Raw genomic sequence first — 22,820 nt, 5'->3', positions numbered from 1 at the left:
AACTTTATAACTGTTCTATTATAGAAGCACATTACATTTTGTGTGGAAAACAATCCCATCAAAATCACATCAAAATATTGCACTAATAAACAAGCAATGTTATGATGGTATACTAGTACACCTTGTCCACTCCATCAGAAAGCCACATACATGTCTTGTTCATATCCCAACTTTTGCAGATTAGGTACACAAGCAAACTTGATCATCGGAGGAGGACCACACATTAGTATCTGTGTGTCTGGTCCGGGAGGTGGTAGGTGGTCACGGATCATCTCATCTGAGATGAAACCAGAGCTGTACTTCCAACCTGTAAATATTATAGTGGTTACCATGACACATCGCATGGGCTACTCACCTTCTGTAGGGCGGTCCACCGTGTACCACAACTTGAAGGAGCTGTTGCTAGCAGCATCTTCCAACTCTTTCCTCAATAGGATATCATCTTCTGTCTGAAATAATGTGGGTTACCATGGCAACAGTTAAGTTACACAGCAAGTTGCTTTGGGCCATAAAAATGAGGAGACCTTCTGATAAGGTCACTGTAACATGGTCTACCTAATACAGCTACCTGCTTAATAAGGCCACTATGTAATGTCACCTCTACTGTACCTGGTTAGCAAACAACAAGGATATTTCAGTATGGTCTTCATCATCCTTTAAAACTTTTCGGATGATCTGTAGGATGGGTGTGATACCTGCAGCAAACAAGTGGGTGGGACTCACGGATCATGTGATCTCACTAACCTGTACCACCAGCTATCAGACCAATCTTAGTAGCAGTCCTTATCTCAGCTGGTTTACGTAACTCCTTAACTTCCATCCGACCTGTGAGAAGACACACCTCTTTACCATGGACAAACTATTGCTATATTGATCTGAACAGTGACACCTCAAATGTGTTGATTAACCAAATGTTTGGTTTTCTAGTGTGTGCTTGGTGTGCTAGTGCATGTTCTGTTAGAGTATTTAAACAAATGTATATATTTCAGTGATCATGAAAGTTTTCAATTTCAATATTGACCAGAAACCAACTTCACCATACCTTATATGGCACCTTGTTAGTTAGTATGGCAACCCCGATAGGTTACTACAGAATTTTCTGACTGACTGACTATTGCATTTAGAGAGGAGCTCATAAGTGACGCAGGGCACACCTTTGGCACTTATAAGCTCCTGCTTCAGACAAGTGTACAGAGTAGCTCAATAACGACTAAGGTGTGGACATTTAGCAAGAGAGTGTCAGTTGGGAAACGCCAACATGGCACCCCAAAGGGGGCTGGGTTACCCCAAATACCCTAATATGGTAGTGGTGGTCCAGTACAACTGTCATAGACACAGAAAGAAGTGGACATGATGGTCTCATCCATCTCTTGAATAGAAATCTCTTTAATAGATGCAGCCAAGGTGTGTGCTACAGGAGGATAACTATGCTATACCTCTCTTTGTCCTCACCCACATGTGTAGATATTCCTAAAAGTACTAATCCAATGTTGTTAGCAGTTTTAGAGAAGCACAGGAATTTGTTTCACTGAACTCCAGACCAAACTCAACTGCCAGATCAGTGAAAATACCTCCACAGAGAATACCAGCACATTTCCAAGCAGAAATAGAGGAGCAAATATGAGCCTTGTTGCAGGACGGTATAGTTGAAGAAAGATCAAGCCTGTGGATGCCCCCAGCAGTGCTTGTACATAAGGAAAATGGTGATGTCCACATTTGTGTAGACTACTGCACACTGAACAAGCAGACAGTGAGACTCATATCCCCTCTCCTGCCCGAGACAGACTAGCAGGATGTACTGTCTTCTCCACACTTGACCTGACACTGGCAGCTGCCAGTACACAAGTAAAACCAACTCAAAGCTTGCCTTAGGCCCTGCAGAATGCCTTTTGGTATCTCTGGGGCACCAGCATCCTTTCAGAGGTTGGGATATGTTGTTACCTGCCATTTGCCACATTATTCCTTGATGATATTTTAATCGATTCCCAGGAACATGTCAAAACATTCTTCACCAGTATTTCTGATGCAGGTCTGATGTTACGAGGTGAGAAGTGTTACATTGGGCTGAGAAAGGTTAAACATCTTGGACATTTGCTCTCGGCAAAGGGTATGAAATAAGATCCAGAGGCCACTGTTAGTAATTGGAGCATTCCTCATAGTGTTAATGAGCTTAGAAGCTTTCTGGGCCTTGCATCCTACTAGCGATGTTACATACGTCAATTATCTGACAATGCTACCCCACTACGTGCCAAAGGTGCCTGGACACCTGAATGTCAAGTAGCGTTAAGTCTGCTGACAGAAGTAGCATATCCTAATTTTTCTCATGCAGTCCTACACACAGATTCCAGTGCTACTGGCTTGGAAGCTATTCTAGAACAAGGTAGCAGGGTCATTGCTTATGCTAGCAGGACCTTGACTTCTGCAGAGAGGAACTACAGCGTAATTTGATGAGATTGTTTTGTCATAATCTTTGCAATTTCACCATAACTTGCTGAGAAAATGTTTCACCCTTTTTGCAGATCACACACCATTACAGTGGCTAGCAGGTCAAAAAATGGAAGGATTACTTGCTCGCTGGGCCCTTGCCACCATGCAGAAATTTGACTTCAGTATTGTCTACCAGAAGCTAGGGTGCTGAAAATGGAAATGCAGATGCCTTGCAGTTCCATAGTGCTGAAGCAGCAACATTGTATTCACCTAACTCGTTCTCTGACCTTCCTCTGTACCAACTTAATGATCCTGTGGTCAACCAGCTTTGTGATTCATTGCTGCAATCACACACATCTCCAAAAGGACGCAAGTGGCCAACACCCCCTTCAGAGGTAGAGGAAAATATGGTCACAACCACTTATGAAAGATGACATTGTTTTCCAACAATACACTCTAGGCCCAGCAGCAGTTAGTCTGTTAGTCCCACTTCTTATCAGATAAGACTATTGCAAGTGTCGTGATGTCACAATGTCGTCAGTGCTGGACATGTTGGCCCTGAGAAAACTGACTCAAAGGTACGTAAGTTGGGATATTGAGTGGGTTTGGTTCATGACGTTAACCAGTAGTGTAGCAAATGTGTCACCTGCCAATCATCCAAGCCCCCTGCACCACATTTCATACAGTAGCATCCCTATTGGGAGATGGTGGCTGTGGACATCTTACAAGTTCCCTTACTCTGCCACAATAATCACTATATTCTAGTAATGCAAGATCACTTCGGGCAGAGGCTATCCCACTCCCTTATCAAACTACTGCCATCGCAAGAGAGCTTTTTAATATTTTCATGCCTGTAAATTACATCTGATCAAGGATGTAATTTTGAGAGCTTAAAGACCTTGGCGTGGTGAAGTCGAGAACTACAGCATACCGTCCTCAAGGGGATGGCATCTGAACACAACAGGTTTTCAGTAGATGCTACAATAAATGTTAAAACATGATGACAAAAAAGCTAAACAGTGGTTGCCAAAAACATTTTTGTGAAAAGGACTTGTGAAAAAGATATGATGAAATGGTCAGAGCAGAGCAGCTTAATATTAGCATTAGTATTATTAATTACCGGTAAAGGCACTGCCTGTATACCAGGTCAACACAGAATTTGTACTTAACTTTGGAATCAATCCTCAGCCACTGCAAAACGGTTAGCAACTATAGCTTTATACTTTACTTACAGTCAGAGAGGATTATAAGTTGTCTGACATGATGTCAGATCAAAGTCAAAGTTATCTGACATTGTATGGCACTGCTTAGCAGCATGTGTAAGGCTGTAAGCATGCCAAGTTGGGGCATACCCCCTAAAAAAAATTGGATTTTCAAAGCTTGGATGTGAGTATTTTGATACCCAAAACTCCTTCAGCAGCCATGCATTGTTAAACCACATACATACTAAATCTGTAATGACAACATTATGATGATTTGATATGAAATTATCCAATGTGATGTTTTGTGACATGTATCCATATCAGTTATGGTTTTTACTGCAGGACATTTAAAACCCTTTAGATGCCCTGAAACAGTGTGTGAGCATGTGGTAGAATAGTGCACATTGCACTTCATTAAAAGGTGCAGGTTTGATTCCGAAGTCAGACAACTTTTTTCTCACTTTTTTGAACCTTTTAGGTACACCTTTTTAAAGGCTGTTCGACTGCTCTATTAGAGTCACTGACTGTTCTATTAGAGTATATCGATATATTTTTAGCAGAAATCGGTCAGCCATCATTGACCGGTTCAGTAGGTAATTGGGCGGTCTTGGAGCTAATTGATCGGTAAATGTCCGATGGCCGACCGTTATAATCCACTCTGCTTACAGTGTAACAAGATCAAGCAGTGAAAACTGACCAATCATAGTACTTATCGATACCAATATCTATATCAGTGTACTTCTACTTCTAATATACATAAACACATTACCTCGTCCAAGATATGTCAGTTTACCAGAGGGACCTCTGATCTCTATCATACTACCAATAGTGAGAGAGTCAAGGTGCTGGGACATCTTCCCGCCATCTGGGAACTTGGGGTGGACACCTTTGAAGTATACCTGTACAGGGTGGGCACTATTAAGAGCTGTGTACACAACCACACACCTTAGCAACGACACACTAAGGAGCTTAGAGACCGGTATCTGTGATACCACTAAACTAACAGATAACCTCATTAATAAGACCACCTCACATGTCAAGTAGGTCCCAAACATAGCTAAGGTGTACTTCATGACCTCATTAATAAGACCACCTCACTATAGTGACCATGTCAAGTAGGTCCCAAACATAGCTAAGGTGTATTTCATGACCTCATTAATAAGACCACCTCACTATAGTGACCGTGTAAAGTATGTCCCAAACATAGCTAAGGTGTACTTCATGACCTCATTAATAAGACCACCTCATTATAGTGACCATGTCAAGTAGGTCCCAAACATAGCTAAGGTGTACTTCTTGACCTCATTAATAAGACCACCTCATTATAGTGACCATGTCAAGTAGGTCCCAAACATAGCTAAGGTGTACTTCTTGACCTCATTAATAAGACCACCTCATTATAGTGACCATGTCAAGTAGGTCCCAAACATAGCTAAGGTGTACTTCTTGACCTCATTAATAAGACCACCTCACTATAGTGACCGTGTAAAGTAGGTCCCAAACATAGCTAAGGTGTACTTCATGACCTCATTAAGGTCACAGTATAGTCACGGGCAATCATTCAAAATTTTGAATACCTATCGATACTTTTTGAGAAGCCCATAAAACCAGTCTAGCAGAGTGAAAAGTTTTAAATGAAGGTGAAGCCCTTCATATTTAATGTTTTTATGTAGCTACAGTGTAGTTTGAGGCAGGTAGAACACTACAATTTGTTGTAGTAACACAAGTAAGCCAGCCCGTACATCGCTCAGCTCCAGCTGTCACTACCATGTTTTTCTGCCGCCAAATACAGCAAAAGCTGTAGGCTCTATTGGAATTTCTGGGGCATAGTGATACTGTATATTAAATTTATTAGGTCCTGTGGAAGCGTTTTTGGTGTGTTTCTTCCCAGTGACTCAGATACAAGCCTTCAAAGAGCTTGTTTCACTCGAAAAAACTACTAAAAGTTCAATAAAACGTCTATACAACTAGTAACTTAAAAAATCGCTTCCACAGGACCTAGATATTTTAGTTGTTTAGTCACTTGTGTTGAAATTATAAGGATTCAGTAATCTGTTAGCTTAGTTACGGAATAGTTTTAAATGCATGGGCGGAACAAATTACAAAACCTGCTTTTAAACCATAGATAATAGAGTAAAGGGATAGGAAACGCAAGCAATTTCCGGTTTGATTTCCGGTACCCGTGACTTGAAAGGACAAGACAGCTTTGTGGGAATTAGTGTTCTAAGCAGCGTAAATAGTAATCCAACAGACTACAGCAAGTGTTTAGGCCTATGTGAGAGATTTTGGCGAGAGAATTCAGACCGTAGATTTTGTAACAAAGCGTATCGCATTAACCTTGATTGTTACACGCTGCCATACTTTCGCTCATAGTACCTTCATGCCTCGTCGACACCGCTTCTTTTATAGCCGGTTCCACTTTCGAATCTTGTGGTAAGCTAGGCGTGTCACCAACACAGTCTTTTACCGTTGCGTTGTACTGCAAGGTGGTTTAAACTTTTGGTAAAAAATGGAAGATACTTAGTCGTTTCTTCAAGCAACAGTTCCTGTTTAGCTCCGATATTTCCTCTGGTTCCCTCTGTTAAATGGTAAGGAATAGGTTTATCACAGTTAAAAGGATAGAATATATTTACGAAGAAAGTTAAGTGGTTTAAAGTAATTTTTGAACCGTTTTTTTCACTTTCAATCTCCTTTAATTTTGCGTATAACTTCCTTGAGGGTTGGTACCATCCTAGTTCCCTCGATTACTTACTTGAGTTCACTGTAGCGAAGTTTCACAGTCGTTGGTTACAAAATTCTGTCGTTACAACAATTTGTTTCTCTTTGATACAAGCGCAGCAAGCGTAACGAGTATGTTTGTGACGTACTACACGGAATTCCAATAGAAATGTACGTATTTTGTGACGTCACGTTATTGCGTTTCCTATCCCTTTTAAGTACTCTATTATCTATGTTTAAACCAAGCAGGGATAAATAATTTCAACAACTGTGTAGTGTTAGCAATACAACTAATTGTGCTTGTTAGTTTTTACTACAGAACAACGACTGTTCTTGGGTGTGTGGTCCACAATAGAGCGATGTTTTATAAAAACGCGCCGCCAAAAACCAGACTAACAGATTACTGAATCCTTATAATTTCAACACAAGTGACTAAACAACTAAAATATTTAGGTCCTGTGGAAGCGATTTTTTAAGTTACTAGTTGTATAGACGTTTTATTGAACTTTTAGTAGTTTTTTCGAGTGAAACAAGCTCTTTGAAGGCTTGTATCTGAGTCACTGGGAAGAAACACGCCAAAAACGCTTCCACAGGACCTAATAAATTTAATATACAGTATCACTATGCCCCAGAAATTCCAATAGAGCCTACAGCTTTTGCTGTATTTGGCGGCGGAAAAACATGGTAGTGACAGCTGGAGCCATAGATACTAAATACATAATGGATTGGAAACGCAATACATTTTACGGTTACAGGCTCGATACGGTCACGTGATGACATTTACGGGGCACAGCAGCATTTTCAATAGGCATAATACATTTTTGTCGAATTCGCCCAGAGTTTTCTCGAAAACAGGTGCCTTTTTTAATTCGTTCATCCTTTTTTTAGCACTCTCGAAGGTATGAACTTTTCTTTAGTATAGCATGTATCGCTAGACTTGTTTTCACAAAGCCAGGAAAACCCCCACAGCCACTACCATCATGTAGCCATTCTTTCGCTTCGCTTACGGAAAGTAACTGCTGTACAGTGCTAAAAATAATTATTTTGTATTCATTACGATGTGGTGAAACTGTTCAGCACTTCTAAAACTTCGTACGTAATACGCCCTATGCACTAAAACCCCCACAGTAGTTTTTGAACACAAATTTCGTGTTCCTTCCTTCTGTACGAAACGACTAACCTTCAGTCACAAACCAATAAATAGCTGAATCATTTAGCAATGATTTAACGCTTTATAAAACCTGTAATAGTAGTCTCAGTGTTAAGAACAACTGCAGTTTGTACACTTGGTAACGTTGCCATAAATCACGTGACCGTATCGAGCCGTAACCGTAAAATGTATTGTGTTTCCAATCCATTATGTATTTAGTATCTATGCTGGAGCTGACCGAAGTATGGGCTGGCTTACTTGTGTTACTACAACAAATTGTAGTGTTCCACCTGCCTCAAACTACACTGTAGCTACATAAAAACATTAAATATGAAGGGCTTCACCTTCATTTAAAACTTTTCACGCTGCTAGATTGGTTTTATGGGCTTCTCAAAAAGTATTGATAGGCATTCAAAATATTGAATGATTGCCCGTGACTATACCGTAACCTTAACAAGACCACCTCATTATAGTGACCATGTCAAGTAGGTCCCAAACATAGCTAAGGTGTACTTCATGACCTCATTAATAAGACCACCTCATTATAGTGACCATGTCAAGTAGGTCCCAAACATAGCTAAGGTGTACTTCATGACCTCATTAATAAGACCACCTCATTATAGTGACCATGTCAAGTAGGTCCCAAACATAGCTAAGGTGTACTTCATGACCTCATTAATAAGACCACCTCATTATAGTGACCATGTCAAGTAGGTCCCAAACATAACTAAGGTGTACTTCATGACCTCATTAATAAGACCACCTCATTATAGTGACCATGTCAAGTAGGTCCCAAACATAGCTAAGGTGTACTCATGACCTCATTAATAAGACCACCTCATTATAGTGACCATGTCAAGTAGGTCCCAAACATAGCTAAGGTGTACTTCATGACCTCATTGATAAGTTACATTCCTAGAGGTGGCCTTATCTGCAGATCATAATACTGTTAAACTCTAATAATTAGCAGGAACATTACCCACCTTGATCACCAAATCAAAGTATCCCTTCTCATCATCTGATGTTACTGGAGTGTACGGTCTCATGACAATATCATTGCCGATCTCAGCAAAGATGTACAAATGTTTGCCAGTGGGTAATCCTAGGATATGCTCCGGTGTGGGTAAGGCAAACCTGAACCTTCTGGTATCATGAGTAATCTCCTACAGCATGGAACAAGCCAGTACACTAACAGTGTCCTCTGTACAAACACACTATAACCTGTACAAACACACTGTCCCCAGTATAACCTGTACAAACACACTGTCCCCAGTATAACCTATAAAAACGTACTGTCCCCAGTATAACCTGTACAACACTACCACTGATATAGTGTCAATAAGCTAGGTCAAGCCTATTTAGAGGTGTTTGTATTTGTATTTCAGCTAAATACACTCCCTCACAAATTAAGAACTCTGTCTTGTACTATAGTATGTACAAGTTGAACTGTATCCTGAAAAACAGCTTAAAAATTAAAATTGAATTTTTAAAACCAGGCACACGCCAACTTTGGCTGCCAGCTGTGGGTGCACGCCTGGTTTACTGAAATTGTTTTCGTAAAAGTGTATATGTGTGCGTGTGTGTGCGTGTGTGTGTGTGCGTGTGCGTGCATGTACCTATCTACCTATGTTTGTCTGTACGCACCCACGTGAGCAAAATCATTAAATGGAAAAGCAGCTTTTACGTAAGAAGTAAAAGTTAAATGAAGTCTGTATACACAGGTAAACTTTGCTCTGAGGTGGTTTCTTTTCAGTAGTCTGAAATATCGGTGTGGCGACTCTCCTCAGGCTTTGTGAATTACCTTCCCTTCGGGTTTTACAGGCGTTTAACAACTGAAAAACAATTGTGCAGGCCTCGTAGACTACCAGGAATAGCCTATCCCTTCAAATTGGAAATTGGGTGTATCTCCTACGTAGTGCGAACAAAATGAAGAGCAGTTTTGAGGCTTTGTTGTGAGAATTTGTGGAAAAAAACACAATGGTCAAACTATAAAACAGTTTAGAAGATACTTCTGTGCGTAATGTGTTGATAAAAGCAGTTTGTTTAACAAGCAATTCCTTAGCAGTGCATAGCAACGTAATTGAAGAATTACGAAAAGTTTGTGAATTACAAAATACAAGAATTACAATAAATTGATTATGTATTATTGCACAACCAAAACCTATGTAATACATATAGTTGGTTAATAACTTAATTCCAGATGAGTTAGCTAGCTACATGACGCCTGGTTTTTAGAAGTAGCACAACATCAACTTGTTTCTCAAGTGAGTTAACATTTCAGCCAATCAGATAATTAGTGGTGACAGCAAAGGTGTCAACAACAGACATGTACGGTTTGGCTCCACTACAAGTTTGGAAAAAGGCTGTAATGGACACTACACGTTATGGCTTCCTAGAGGTGGGCGATAGCAAAATTTTTACAAGACAATTGATAGTAATGAACATATCACAATATGTATCACGATAGTATCTAAATGACAGATCAGTATAGTTAGCTGCTTGTACAATTGAGAATTTTGTGAACAAACTTGCTAATTTATACATTGTTTACAAATAGACATTGCTCCTTTCTTGTGAAAAGGAAAGAATATGGTTCATGAATAGAACTACTTAGTAGTCATTTCCATCACGATAGTGTAGAGGCTAAATATCATGATACAATTTGAAAATTAATATCACAAATACTCGATATCTTTTTTTACTATGCTCAGCTCTATGGCTTCCCATAGGAAATGTATGGTGAAAAATTTGACTGTTGTTTTATTGTTACATTATGTTTGATATTTGAATAAAAAGATTTTGAAATGTTTGTAGTGGGTCAAGCTACAAATAAGCAAAAATTCAAGATAGCGTGTATTGTATCCGTGAGTTGTTGAGGATCCAGCTCAACACATACATGCTATAAGTATAGGTTCATCACCTAGCACAAAGACCTTCATAGATTTTAAAAACCAAGCAAGGTTTCTAAAACACAAAGTGTGGTCTCTAAGCAACTTAGAAAATAAGTGTTTTGTATGGGCATAGAGGTGGAGTCATTGTGGGATTGGATTAGATGTCGTTGCACAATCTTAACAGGAGTGAGGAAGATTGGACACATTTTTCATCAGAGAGCTGAGAAATTGTACAATTCACTACATATTTTGCTTTGGGGCTATAGTAAATAGCAAAGTGGTTGGGCAGATAGCCCACATGACTCAGATATAAAAGTAATCCAGGTCAATACAAGTAAACAGTGTACAGAATGGTCAAGACAATGTAATCAACAACAAACCTCCTTTTCCATTAGAGTCACTCCAACTTTTTGATCAGGATTCAAGGTGACCTTGTCATTACGGACATTGTGGCGGCCTTGATACAAGCTGAAGGCTGACCGTATCACTATACTGGTTGCTATGGTAATGGCTGCTATTAGTATGAGAGAGGCTGGCTGCAAGGGGTTAGATCACGTGAAGTACTATTATACCATGCAATCGCACAACATACGTCTGAGAAATCCATCACGTGATTTGCTGCTACCTCGACAAACAGACACAACACTGGACTGATTCAGCTAAGGGTAAACTGCTACTTAAATAACGCGCAGTCCACGGGTGCGCGCTAATAAAAGCACTGTTGGAGTGCATTAATAAGAAATGTCGAAAAGGCGGCGATGCAGCTGATCTCGTTAATCGTATCGTTAATATTTGTATTTGTGCCGTTTTTGTTCGTTTGTGTGGCACAAAATGACAGCGTGGGGTCGGGCATGAGTGATGTCACTATTATTAACACGGTTACCATTCCGTCAATGATATTACCTAGCCCTACCACTATACTAGCCACACCCACTACAAGCGCCCCTACACCCACCCCAATCAGCCAAGCTGGCTACATCACTTCTAACAGATCAGAACAATTTGTTGGTGCGTTAATAGTATGTTGTCATGGTTGTCATAGTAACTGATGTAGGGAGTTCTTGCTCATGTGATCTATTAGTTGGCTCATGTGATCCAAATTGTTGCTGTGACATTGAATGCAGTGAAGAACTGATCAGAACGTTTACTGATTGTGTGGATCACCGGGACAGGTTGTGTTGCCATAGTAACTATTATGTCACATGATACTATCCCAGTAGTCAAGACGACCGATCATGCATATCATCAGATGCCATAGCATCTTCATCATTACGTAGTGAACGTATCCGTGGTAACAGTGGGGACCTGTTCTGTGTATACCAAGATAATAGTGAGTTGTCATTGGCAACCACTTGTTGACACATCATAACAATAGATCCATCCAGAGATGAGTATGCTCCGATTGGCTTGATCACATCTCAAGCTGCTCTTCAAGAACTCTTATTAGTGCACTCCCAACCAGGTCAGCACATTAGTACAGTGAAGTCATTGTTTATCTCATGAGCTCAAAATGTGTTGTTCAACTAATTAACACCTTGATGATGCTAGAACAGGGTAGTTGGGAGACCCGTCACTCAACAGTATCATATCCTTAAAAGCTGCTATTAAGAATTGTTTGCCTTCATGAAGTCATGGATTTTTTCTCCTTTCTCCAACTTTTCAAACACACCTTCTGTAGCTAAAGTCTTTGAGCAGGCTGTAGGACCAGGTGTCCTACAGACCTTCAGCACTTGTGCTGTAAAGCATTAATAAAAAAATGTAAAAAAAATGAAGTCTTACCAAGAGTTTATAATACCATATTGCCGGGGAGAAACTTTGGCGAATTTGGCTATTTGCTACAAATTCACCGTAACTTACCAATTACTTATACGACCTGATATTAGCATCTGTATAGCTAAAGAGTTAGCTTCAGTTTGCCAAAGTTTATCCAAATGCAATTGACCTTGTTATTCAACAAAGTTTCCCTCTGTACGGTATTACTCTCCACTCTTGTGTTATGATGTTAAAGGTCTAGCTGGCTATATAACCTTCGAGTTTAGTAGATGTAGTAGATATTGTATCATAAACATCGGATGTGACACACAGTGTACAGCTAGTCTTGAGCCAGTTTTGATTTAGTTTCAAGTCACAACAATCTTAATGACTTGAAATACAACAAGAACTTGTACTGTGTGCTAGTGGGAATGACTGGGTGTGCAGTAGCGTGAAGAATACTTTTGCCTTAAAAGGGACTGTAAAAGTGGCTGGAGTGAGGCCTTGGCTGGGTAACTGTAACTAAATAGTTCTGTTGCAAGTAATATGTAACTAGTTACTTTTAAAAAGTAATTGCCCCTACACTGATTACATGGTGGTCATTACACTATTGAAACGAATGTGTATTCTTGGGGAAACAGATGACGCAAGTTTGTAAATTGTAGTGTGAGCAAGAGCACCTGCTTGCATTGGGCCGTGAACATTGTCAAGCTTCACTTAATATGGTCCAAAAAGGTGCCGGGGAGTTAGTAAATAAACCTTGGACTTGTTAAGTGAGTTTTAGTGGGTTGATCTTTTATTGCATACCAGTCAAACACCATTTTAGCGAAAATTGAAGTACGGCGAATCACCTTTTCAGCTAGTGTATTATGTAGACCACCTCACCCAATAACCCAAAAAAACACTGGACAATGTTCTGGATGTTCCTGCCTATTTTTATGAATATGAACCAAAATCCGTCAAAATTTACGACACAGCTATATCCCAAACAGAAGGCATTTGGTGTCTACTGAACCTACCACTAGACGATGGGTAGGCTACATCCCCTGAGTTACAAGTTAATTTAAAGGGGTCGATTTTTTCATTGCCAACCTACCATTGCTCAACATTTGTTAACTCACTATCGTTTAACTATTCCATTTATACAGTGACTGCTTCAAATAGCAGTTAACACATAAAAAGCAATAAATATACAAGATCGAAATACTCTAATAGAGCAGTCAGTCAAATACTCTAATAGAAAAGTCACCTTATACAACATAGTTGCTGATTATGAACTAGTATTATCCCATGCATGAACACACTTAGCCTGCTAAGGATATTCTGCAATTGTAAGAAATACACATGATCTTGTGTATGCCATTCATAATCAGTAATTGTAGCTATAGCTAGCTGAACTAATCATGACTATCACTTATCCTTAATAATATACAACTCTTGATCGATGTAGTCTACTTAGAAAACAGTATGATCCAGACATTCATGCATAGAACCACTCTACTACATCAGTCTGAAACATATGAAATAGCTTTAGTGCTGCCCCTCTCACCCCCGTGCCTACCTCCCCCCCACCTTGCCAAACCATGAATCTGCCCCTGTATAACCTTCCTTTGAACTCTTATTACTGTTCCATTCACTTTACCTTATCACTTCACTAAATCATATACAGTTTTAATTGAATTACTGAAAATGCAGTAAAGTTTGTATAGTGCTAATACTAATCCTAATAACTGTATGAATTGATTGTGAGAACTGAGGCAGTTCAGCAGGGCTGGAACCATTAAGGGGTAACCCTACTATAGTACGTTCACGTTGAGCTGAATCCTCAAAAACATTTAATAACTCATGGATGCAATTACACATGATCTTGAAATTTGGCTCATTTGTAGTACTGCTTGATCCGCTAAAAATATTTTGAAATCTTTTTGTTCAGATGTTTGACATAATATTTACGGCCAATCAAAATTTTCACAATACATTTCCTATGGGGAAGCCATATAAGTATAGTGTCCATTACAGCCCTTTCTCGAACTTGTAATGGAGCCAAACCGTACATGTCTGTTGTTGACACCTTTGCTGTTACCAATAATCATCTGGTTGGCTGAAATGTTAACTCGGTTGAGAAAAAATCCACTTTTAATTTTTAGCTGTTTTTCAGGATTCAGCTCAACGTGAACATACTATAGTACTGTTTATCAGATGTTACCCTTATACTAGGTGACCTACTGACTACAACTGATGATGATGATCAGAATGACTTCTATATGGTGACCACCATGCTCTTTCATGATTTTATGTTGTCACGGTAACACTGCAGGTGGGGGATCCCATACTAACCACAACAGGTGACAGGATTGATCACATGATACTTCCACGCCCCCTCAACAGCGGCCAGTGTAATCATCAGAGTCCAGTTGGTAAGGATGGCATCACCATGGTTACTGTTGTCATGGTGATACAACCACAGGGTTCCTACAATCAGATGAGGTCACATGTGTGCATCACATGATCTCCCAGGGGGGGTGGTGTGTGGCAGATGAAGCAGCCATACAAGTATCATCATATACTGATCTGCTAGTATTGAAGGTGTGGTAGTATTGTGTAGCTGGAGGGCATGTTGTCTGTTATGAGCCATGCCCTTATTAGTATGGTGTCAGAGGTCTTGATTGTATATGTAAATGGGACCATGGACAAGTGTCCTGATAATCAAGGTGTCCTGATTATCAAGGTGTCCTTATAATCACGGTGTCCTGATTATCGAGGTGTCCTGATAATCATGGTGTCCTGATTATCAAGATGTCCTGATTATCAAGATGTCCTGATTATCAAGATGTCCTGATTATCAAGGTGTCCTGATAATCAAGTTGTCCTTATTAACATTAATACTTTACAACATGATTGGAAACAGTCAAACACTTATGGTTTAAGGCAAACAAAAGCAGCAAGCAGGTGTGTGTGTGTAGTTTACCTAACCTCACTTTTAGGATAGAGCAGTTAAATCTCCCAATACAATCACAACAGTTTGTAAGTATCGTCTATCAGATTTTTAGTTTAGTAGTGACAAATTTGATGTTGGTGATTTATCTGAATTTGCAATGTTTAGTGAGTGATTATCAGTAACCCATCACCACAGGGGGTTCTGAAGAACTGGATAAAAGTCCACAATTTCAGTATACAAGTCCAAATTTTCAGTAGCAAAGTCCATTAGCTACAGTTCACTAAATACCACTAATAAATAGCAATATTGAGCTAAACTAACTGCTCCGAGTAGCTTATTCAGTACTTGAAACTCTAATAGAGCAGTCAACCACTCTAATAGACCAATCACAATTACAAAGCTGTATCTAACTACTTAATTTATTGCAGAATATGCATAATGAGATCGTCTAAACTAATTTTTCATTAAATTATTACTATTCACACAGCTACCACCACTAGACTCTGGTACAGTTCCCATTAATACAGTCTGTTACTCTCTCAATGATGATCAGATTGATTGCTCTATGGTTGCCATGGTGAATATTAATGGCAGCCATTGTGAGGGCGTGCTAGTAAAGGTATGTCCCCTATAACTGTTGGACACACCCATCTTATTGGTTGCTATGGTAGCTGGAGTATCATATATTCCACAATGGTACTAATGGAATAATGAGTGTCAACGCTACAGTAATTGTGGATACTGTTGCCTTGACAACAGACCACATTGATCAAACATTCTCTGTGCGATATTCACAAGTAAGACTGTTGCCATGACAACTGTTACTATGATCATGTTAGGATGGCCAACCAGTGCTACACAGGTCTGGTAACCGTGGTTACCAATTTGGACTGCCTATACTAGCAGGAAATGTAGATCAGGACATGTGGGTGTGTCAGTGGGTGTGGTCATATGATCATGTGATCCCTCATAGGATATTACTCAATGCTGACCCATCACAATGGTTGAGGGTTGCCGATAGCAACCAGAACTGCCAATCAGCTGGCAGTACTTTGGTATTATTTGGAGAGGACATAGATACATCATGCGATCTCATGTATGTGTTACCATAGCAACAACTGTCCATGTGTACCCTGTAGTGTCACCATGACAACAGATTGTAGCACTCTGCGCACCATGACAACAGATTTCTTTACTCAATATCGTAATCAGTATATTGGTTCCTATGGTGACTCCAATCCTGAGGACTTATCGGAATGGGTGAATGTGATTGGTTATAATGAGTCAAACCCTGATGTGGTATGTTACTCTATGATCCCTGCGCTAAATCATGTGATCTAATCATAGATATCTGATTCAACTACATCATGTGTTACTGTGGCAACCACTCAACAACTAGTTGTGTTGTATGGCTTCACAGGCAGTTCCACTTATCCCAATGTCAGGGTAAGGTCTACGTGTATTTGTAGAGCTCTGCAGTATACCCATATTTAGTCACTCCATATTTAGTCACTCAGGTATTAACAAAATACTATTATAGGCAAAACCAAAACTGTGATACTGAAATATCATATATTAGTGTTAGTATGTTGTGAGTAGTAATGCCACAATATGTCATGATAATTGTGATAGAAACATTTCACGATAATTGTTATAATTGTTATAATTGTTATAATGGATCGACTGAATAAAACTTGTCCTGTGAAAGCATTAACACATTTAATATAATTTATTGTGACTATCGTGATAATAGAGGGGTTGCATGCGTGATGCGTTATGACGTATTTTCGTAAATGCTTAACAACCGTTGCTTGTCAGACATATGTGAGGTCCGAGAGTGAAGGCTACAACCAGTCTCAATGCATGTAGAATGGAACATGTTCGCTAGGTTAGTCACTTGTATAAACTAGGATAGCCGTCGTCAAAATTGTACAAAGTGTTAGGGTTCACGACTAATCGACGAAAAATTGATATTACACTTGTCCAACTACTGCTAGTATTTAATGTTTGTTTCTAACCTTGTCCTAGCTTTTGACTGAGATTCCCTTATTTGGGTGGTGACAAAATAAGTGTATTAGCCCCATTGTGTGCCATTGAAAAGTAAACCTCACAAATGTCAGACTAGCAACGGTTGTTAAGCATTTTTATAATTCGTGCCACAATACTTTTCGTGTGCAAACCCTCTATTATGATGATCATCATGATATTTCATATGATGATCATCATGATATTTCATATGATGACATCACTATTTGTGACATCACTATTTGTGGCATCACTAGTTGTGACATCTGTGTCACAACGTGTACAGTAAACTTTTGATTATGAAATTGTCTATGTTTCACAATATACTTCACATGAAAATTGTAAAACCCTCAGAGCAATTAAATATTGGAGGTATTAGCACTTTACTTTCTTGTCATTACTTTTTAGAGTAACCAGGTAATTATGTTGTAGTAACCAGGTCATTATGTTGTAGTAACCAGGTCATTATGTTGTAGTAACCAGGTCATCATGTTGTAGTAACCAGGTCATTATGTTGTAGTAACCAGGTCATCATGTTGTATTAACCAGGTCATCATGTTGTAGTAACCAGGTCATTATGTTGTAGTAACCAGGTCATTATGTTGTAGTAACCAGGTCATTACGTTGTAGTAACCAGGTCATGACGTTGTAGTAACCAGGTCATCATGTTGTAGTAACCAGGTCATTATGTTGTAGTAACCAGGTCATTATGTTGTAGTAACCAGGTCATTATGTTGTAGTAACCAGGTCATTATGTTGTAGTAACCAGGTCATGATGTTGTAGTAACCAGGTCATTATGTTGTAGTAACCAGGTCATCATGTTGTAGTAACCAGGTCATCATGTTGTAGTAACCAGGTCATTATGTTGTAGTAACCAGGTCATTACGTTGTAGTAACCAGGTCATTAGGTTGTAGTAACCAGGTCATTATGTTGTAGTAACCAGGTCATTATGTTGTAGTAACCAGGTCATTATGTTGTAGTAACCAGGTCATTACGTTGTAGTAACCAGGTCATTATGTTGTAGTAACCAGGTCATTATGTTGTAGTAACCAGGTCATTATGTTGTAGTAACCAGGTCATTATGTTGTAGTAACCAGGTCATCATGTTGTAGTAACCAGGTCATTATGTTGTAGTAACCAGGTCATTATGTTGTAGTAACCAGGTCATCATGTTGTAGTAACCAGGTCATCATGTTGTAGTAACCAGGTCATTATGTTGTAGTAACCAGGTCATTATGTTGTAGTAACCAGGTCATTACGTTGTAGTAACCAGGTCATGACGTTGTAGTAACCAGGTCATCATGTTGTAGTAACCAGGTCATTATGTTGTAGTAACCAGGTCATCATGTTGTAGTAACCAGGTCATTATGTTGTAGTAACCAGGTCATTATGTTGTAGTAACCAGGTCATTATGTTGTAGTAACCAGGTCATTATGTTGTAGTAACCAGGTCATTATGTTGTAGTAACCAGGTCATTATGTTGTAGTAACCAGGTCATGATGTTGTAGTAACCAGGTCATTATGTTGTAGTAACCAGGTCATGATGTTGTAGTAACCAGGTCATTATGTTGTAGTAACCAGGTCATTATGTTGTAGTAACCAGGTCATGATGTTGTAGTAACCAGGTCATTATGTTGTAGTAACCAGGTCATTATGTTGTAGTAACCAGGTCATTATGTTGTAGTAACCAGGTCATTACGTTGTAGTAACCAGGTCATTATGTTGTAGTAACCAGGTCATTATGTTGTAGTAACCAGGTCATTATGTTGTAGTAACCAGGTCATTATGTTGTAGTAACCAGGTCATTACGTTGTAGTAACCAGGTCATTATGTTGTAGTAACCAGGTCATTATGTTGTAGTAACCAGGTCATTATGTTGTAGTAACCAGGTCATTATGTTGTAGTAACCAGGTCATTATGTTGTAGTAACCAGGTCATTATGTTGTAGTAACCAGGTCATTATGTTGTAGTAACCAGGTCATTATGTTGTAGTAACCAGGTCATTATGTTGTAGTAACCAGGTCATTATGTTGTAGTAACCAGGTCATTATGTTGTAGTAACCAGGTCATTATGTTGTAGTAACCAGGTCATTATGTTGTAGTAACCAGGTCATTATGTTGTAGTAACCAGGTCATTATGTTGTAGTAACCAGGTCATTATGTTGTAGTAACCAGGTCATTATGTTGTAGTAACCAGGTCATTATGTTGTAGTAACCAGGTCATTATGTTGTAGTAACCAGGTCATTACGTTGTAGTAACCAGGTCATTATGTTGTAGTAACCAGGTCATTATGTTGTAGTAACCAGGTCATTATGTTGTAGTAACCAGGTCATTATGTTGTAGTAACCAGGTCATTATGTTGTAGTAACCAGGTCATTATGTTGTAGTAACCAGGTCATTATGTTGTAGTAACCAGGTCATTATGTTGTAGTAACCAGGTCATTATGTTGTAGTAACCAGGTCATTATGTTGTAGTAACCAGGTCATTATGTTGTAGTAACCAGGTCATTATGTTGTAGTAACCAGGTCATTATGTTGTAGTAACCAGGTCATTATGTTGTAGTAACCAGGTCATTATGTTGTAGTAACCAGGTCATTATGTTGTAGTAACCAGGTCATTATGTTGTAGTAACCAGGTCATTATGTTGTAGTAACCAGGTCATTATGTTGTAGTAACCAGGTCATTATGTTGTAGTAACCAGGTCATTATGTTGTAGTAACCAGGTCATTATGTTGTAGTAACCAGGTCATTATGTTGTAGTAACCAGGTCATTATGTTGTAGTAACCAGGTCATTATGTTGTAGCACTGCCATGCATGTGTATGGAAATACAGCGTGAGGGTGTGTGTTGATAGGCTGAAGCCGAGTGCTGTGTTTGCCTCAAGGCACCCCCCAAATGCTGTATTTTTCGTACACACGAGCATAGGAAGTGCTTTAAGTGTTTTATTGTACTTCCTGGTCATCTTGCTTGGAGTGGTTTTCTTGAGTAACCAATCGCTTCAATTTTCAGCCATCAGACTATCAGTAAGTTGTCATAAATCTATTTGTAGTCGTATAGCAATTTGGTATGACTAATTTGGCTAGTTTTAGCGTTTGACAGTGTCACGTATGTGATCCATCGTATTGAGGTGGTTGCTTCAATTTGCATGTCAGACTATCAGTAAGTGTTCAGGTAATCTATTTCTAGTCATAGGACTAACTGGTAGGAATAGTCTGGATAGTTTTAGTGATTTACAATGTCATGTGATCAATTGTGCTGTCTGGCATTCTTTACACAACTGTACTGTATGACTGTACTGTATGACTGTACTGTATGACTCATACTGTACTGTATGACTCATACTGTACTGTATGACTCATACTGTACTGTATGACTCATACTGTACTGTATGACTCATACTGTACTGTATGACTCATACTGTACTGTATGACTCATACTGTACTATACTGTACTGTATGACTCATACTGTACTGTATGAGTCATATAGTACAGTTATGCAGCTAATCAGTACAATATGGAAAATACTGCACACAGCGGCACTTAGATCCTTCCATGCAAAGTACAATAAAGATGAAACAAGGAGCTCTGTTTCCTTCCCTACATTTGTGTTCCTATACAATACTTGTTTTTAACACTTTATTTTCGAGTTTGCTGACCTGTCACATTCATTAGACATTAGTTAAGTTGTCATGATCTACAGTTGATCAAGATGTACGTGTTGTTCAGTTGATGCTGTTATGTATGTTTAGATCAGTTGATCAAGATGTACGTGTTGTTCAGTTGATGTTGTTATGTATGTTTAGATCAATTGATCAAGATGTACGTGTTCAGTTGATGTTGTCATGTATGTTTAGATCAATTGATCAAGATGGACGTGTTGTTCAGCTGATGTTGTTATGTATGTTTAGATCAATTGATCAAGATGTACATGTTATTCAGCTGATGTTGTGTATGTTTAGATCAATTGATCAAGATGTACGTGTTGTTCAGTTGTTATGTATGTTTAGATCAGTTGATCAAGATGTACGTGTTATTCAGCTGATGTTGTTGTGTATGTTTAGATCAATTGATCAAGATGTACGTGTTGTTCAGTTGTTATGTATGTTTAGATCAGTTGATCAAGATGTACGTGTTGTTCAGCTGATGTTGTTATGTATGTTTAGATCAATTGATTAAGATGTATGTGTTCAGTTGATGTTGTTATGTATGTTTAGATCAATTGATCGAGATCTACGTTTGTTCAGTTGATGTTGTTATGTATGTTTAGATCAGTTGATCAAGATGTACGTGTTGTTCAGTTGATGCTGTTATGTATGTTTAGATCAGTTGATCAAGATGTACGTGTTGTTCAGTTGATGTTGTTATGTATGTTTAGATCAATTGATCAAGATGTACGTGTTCAGTTGATGTTGTCATGAATGTTTAGATCAATTGATCAAGATGGACGTGTTGTTCAGCTGATGTTGTTATGTATGTTTAGATCAATTGATCAAGATGTACATGTTATTCAGCTGATGTTGTGTATATTTAGATCAATTGATCAAGATGTACGTGTTGTTCAGTTGTTATGTATGTTTAGATCAGTTGATCAAGATGTACGTGTTATTCAGCTGATGTTGTTGTGTATGTTTAGATCAATTGATCAAGATGTACGTGTTGTTCAGTTGTTATGTATGTTTAGATCAGTTGATCAAGATGTACGTGTTGTTCAGCTGATGTTGTTATGTATGTTTAGATCAGTTGGTCAAGATGTACGTTTGTTCAGTTGATGTTGTTATGTATGTTTAGATCAGTTGATCAAGATGTACGTTTGTTCAGTTGATGTTGTTATGTATGTTTAGATCAGTTGATCAAGATGTACGTTTGTTCAGTTGATGTTGTTATGTATGTTTAGATCAGTTGATCAAGATGTACGTGTTGTTCAGCTGATGTTGTTATGTATGTTTAGATCAGTTGGTCAAGATGTACGTTTGTTCAGTTGATGTTGTTATGTATGTTTAGATCAGTTGATCAAGATGTATGTGTTGTTCAGTTGATGTTGTACGTATGTTTAGATCAGTTGGTCAAGATGTACGTATTGTGTGTATTCAGATCAGTTACTTGTTATCACTACAGATATTTGGGGCACAGTATTCATATCTCACAGAAGAGGTGATTACACAAGTGAGTACACACCCCTACCACACCCCCTAACATTATCACATGATCTACAGTGTTCTGGTCTGGGTTGCCAAGGTGACCGACACATTACCCTGACAACGCACATCAGTTTTGTAGAAATATCAGAACCACCAAGTACCTTATTAAAGAGCACCACTAATATTGTACGAAGACTACCAGATGATTTCTTTTATCCATTCTTGAACCACGCCCCCTCTGTGAACTGTCACACCTATCTTGTATTGCTGCTAGCTATTGTGATTGGCTGGAACTGCTGTTAACCACTCCATATACATGTTATATTCTAATATATTCATATCTAATCAATTTTGTACTTGAGCTAATTGCTTGGAGCATTAAATTATTATTGTTACTACTTTACAGTGACCAACACTGAATTTTAATGCAGTGCAATTTTTTCATGTTGTTGTCTCTAAGCAACATGAGATCTCTAGGTATTGGATAACACCAGATCATCCCTGTCACCTTTGAGTAGAAGTGAAATAGGAATGAACTCAATTCTGAAATTTACATATTTAATACTGCTGAGTTT

The 22,820-nt window shown here is 38.8% G+C and overlaps 2 protein-coding genes and 1 long non-coding RNA gene across 10 annotated transcripts; 2 read left to right on the top strand and 1 right to left on the bottom strand.

The window, feature by feature from the left end:
* Positions 1-11,123, bottom strand: LOC136259557 (NADH-cytochrome b5 reductase 3-like). The gene is made up of 8 exons (XM_066053027.1): positions 10,981-11,123; positions 10,769-10,924; positions 8,481-8,660; positions 4,399-4,528; positions 745-825; positions 610-695; positions 356-449; positions 1-307 (listed from the first exon to the last, which is right to left on the bottom strand). The coding sequence occupies exons 1-8, from the start codon at positions 10,993-10,995 to the stop codon at positions 135-137; spliced, it is 915 nt and encodes a 304-aa protein (XP_065909099.1). The 5' UTR covers positions 10,996-11,123; the 3' UTR covers positions 1-134.
* Positions 11,069-22,654, top strand: LOC136259556 (tectonic-1-like). 2 transcript variants are annotated; one of them, XM_066053026.1, is made up of 15 exons: positions 11,069-11,396; positions 11,443-11,560; positions 11,609-11,718; positions 11,764-11,850; positions 14,358-14,407; positions 14,458-14,557; positions 14,608-14,726; positions 15,566-15,697; positions 15,750-15,875; positions 15,918-16,003; positions 16,052-16,174; positions 16,218-16,377; positions 16,426-16,524; positions 22,223-22,270; positions 22,321-22,654. In XM_066053026.1, the coding sequence occupies exons 1-15, from the start codon at positions 11,147-11,149 to the stop codon at positions 22,546-22,548; spliced, it is 1,836 nt and encodes a 611-aa protein (XP_065909098.1). In that variant the 5' UTR covers positions 11,069-11,146; the 3' UTR covers positions 22,549-22,654. The 2 variants fall into 2 exon arrangements, with proteins under 2 accessions (XP_065909098.1, XP_065909097.1); XM_066053025.1 differs by having other exon boundaries at positions 11,606-11,718.
* On the top strand, positions 16,533-19,494 carry LOC136259558 (uncharacterized). 7 transcript variants are annotated; one of them, XR_010703294.1, is made up of 4 exons: positions 16,533-18,356; positions 18,401-18,510; positions 18,797-18,928; positions 19,347-19,494. It is a non-coding gene; the product is annotated as an uncharacterized lncRNA (long non-coding RNA). The 7 variants fall into 7 exon arrangements; XR_010703291.1 differs by lacking the exon at positions 19,347-19,494 and having other exon boundaries at positions 18,797-19,055; XR_010703295.1 differs by lacking the exons at positions 18,797-18,928; positions 19,347-19,494 and having other exon boundaries at positions 16,533-17,674; positions 17,763-18,356; positions 18,401-18,790.
* Positions 22,655-22,820: the final 166 nt, after the last annotated feature.

Source organism: Dysidea avara, chromosome 7, assembly GCF_963678975.1.
Source record: "Dysidea avara chromosome 7, odDysAvar1.4, whole genome shotgun sequence".
Lineage (NCBI taxonomy): Eukaryota > Metazoa > Porifera > Demospongiae > Dictyoceratida > Dysideidae > Dysidea > Dysidea avara.
This window is presented reverse-complemented; position numbering and strand designations above follow the sequence as displayed.

Excerpts from the sequence above, each read along its gene's own strand:
- LOC136259557 (XM_066053027.1), bottom strand. Across the intron at positions 826-4,398 it reads ACTGACATATCTTGGACGAG|GTCGGATGGAAGTTAAGGAG; the intron begins GTAATGTGTTTA and ends GTCTTCTCACAG. Across the intron at positions 450-609 it reads CCTTGTTGTTTGCTAACCAG|ACAGAAGATGATATCCTATT; the intron begins GTACAGTAGAGG and ends ACATTATTTCAG.
- LOC136259556 (XM_066053025.1), top strand. The coding sequence starts at position 11,147 with ATGCAGCTGATCTCGTTAATCGTATCGTTAATATTTGTATTTGTGCCG. Across the intron at positions 14,558-14,607 it reads TAATCATCAGAGTCCAGTTG|GGTTCCTACAATCAGATGAG; the intron begins GTAAGGATGGCA and ends ATACAACCACAG. Across the intron at positions 16,525-22,222 it reads CCACTTATCCCAATGTCAGG|ATATTTGGGGCACAGTATTC; the intron begins GTAAGGTCTACG and ends TTATCACTACAG.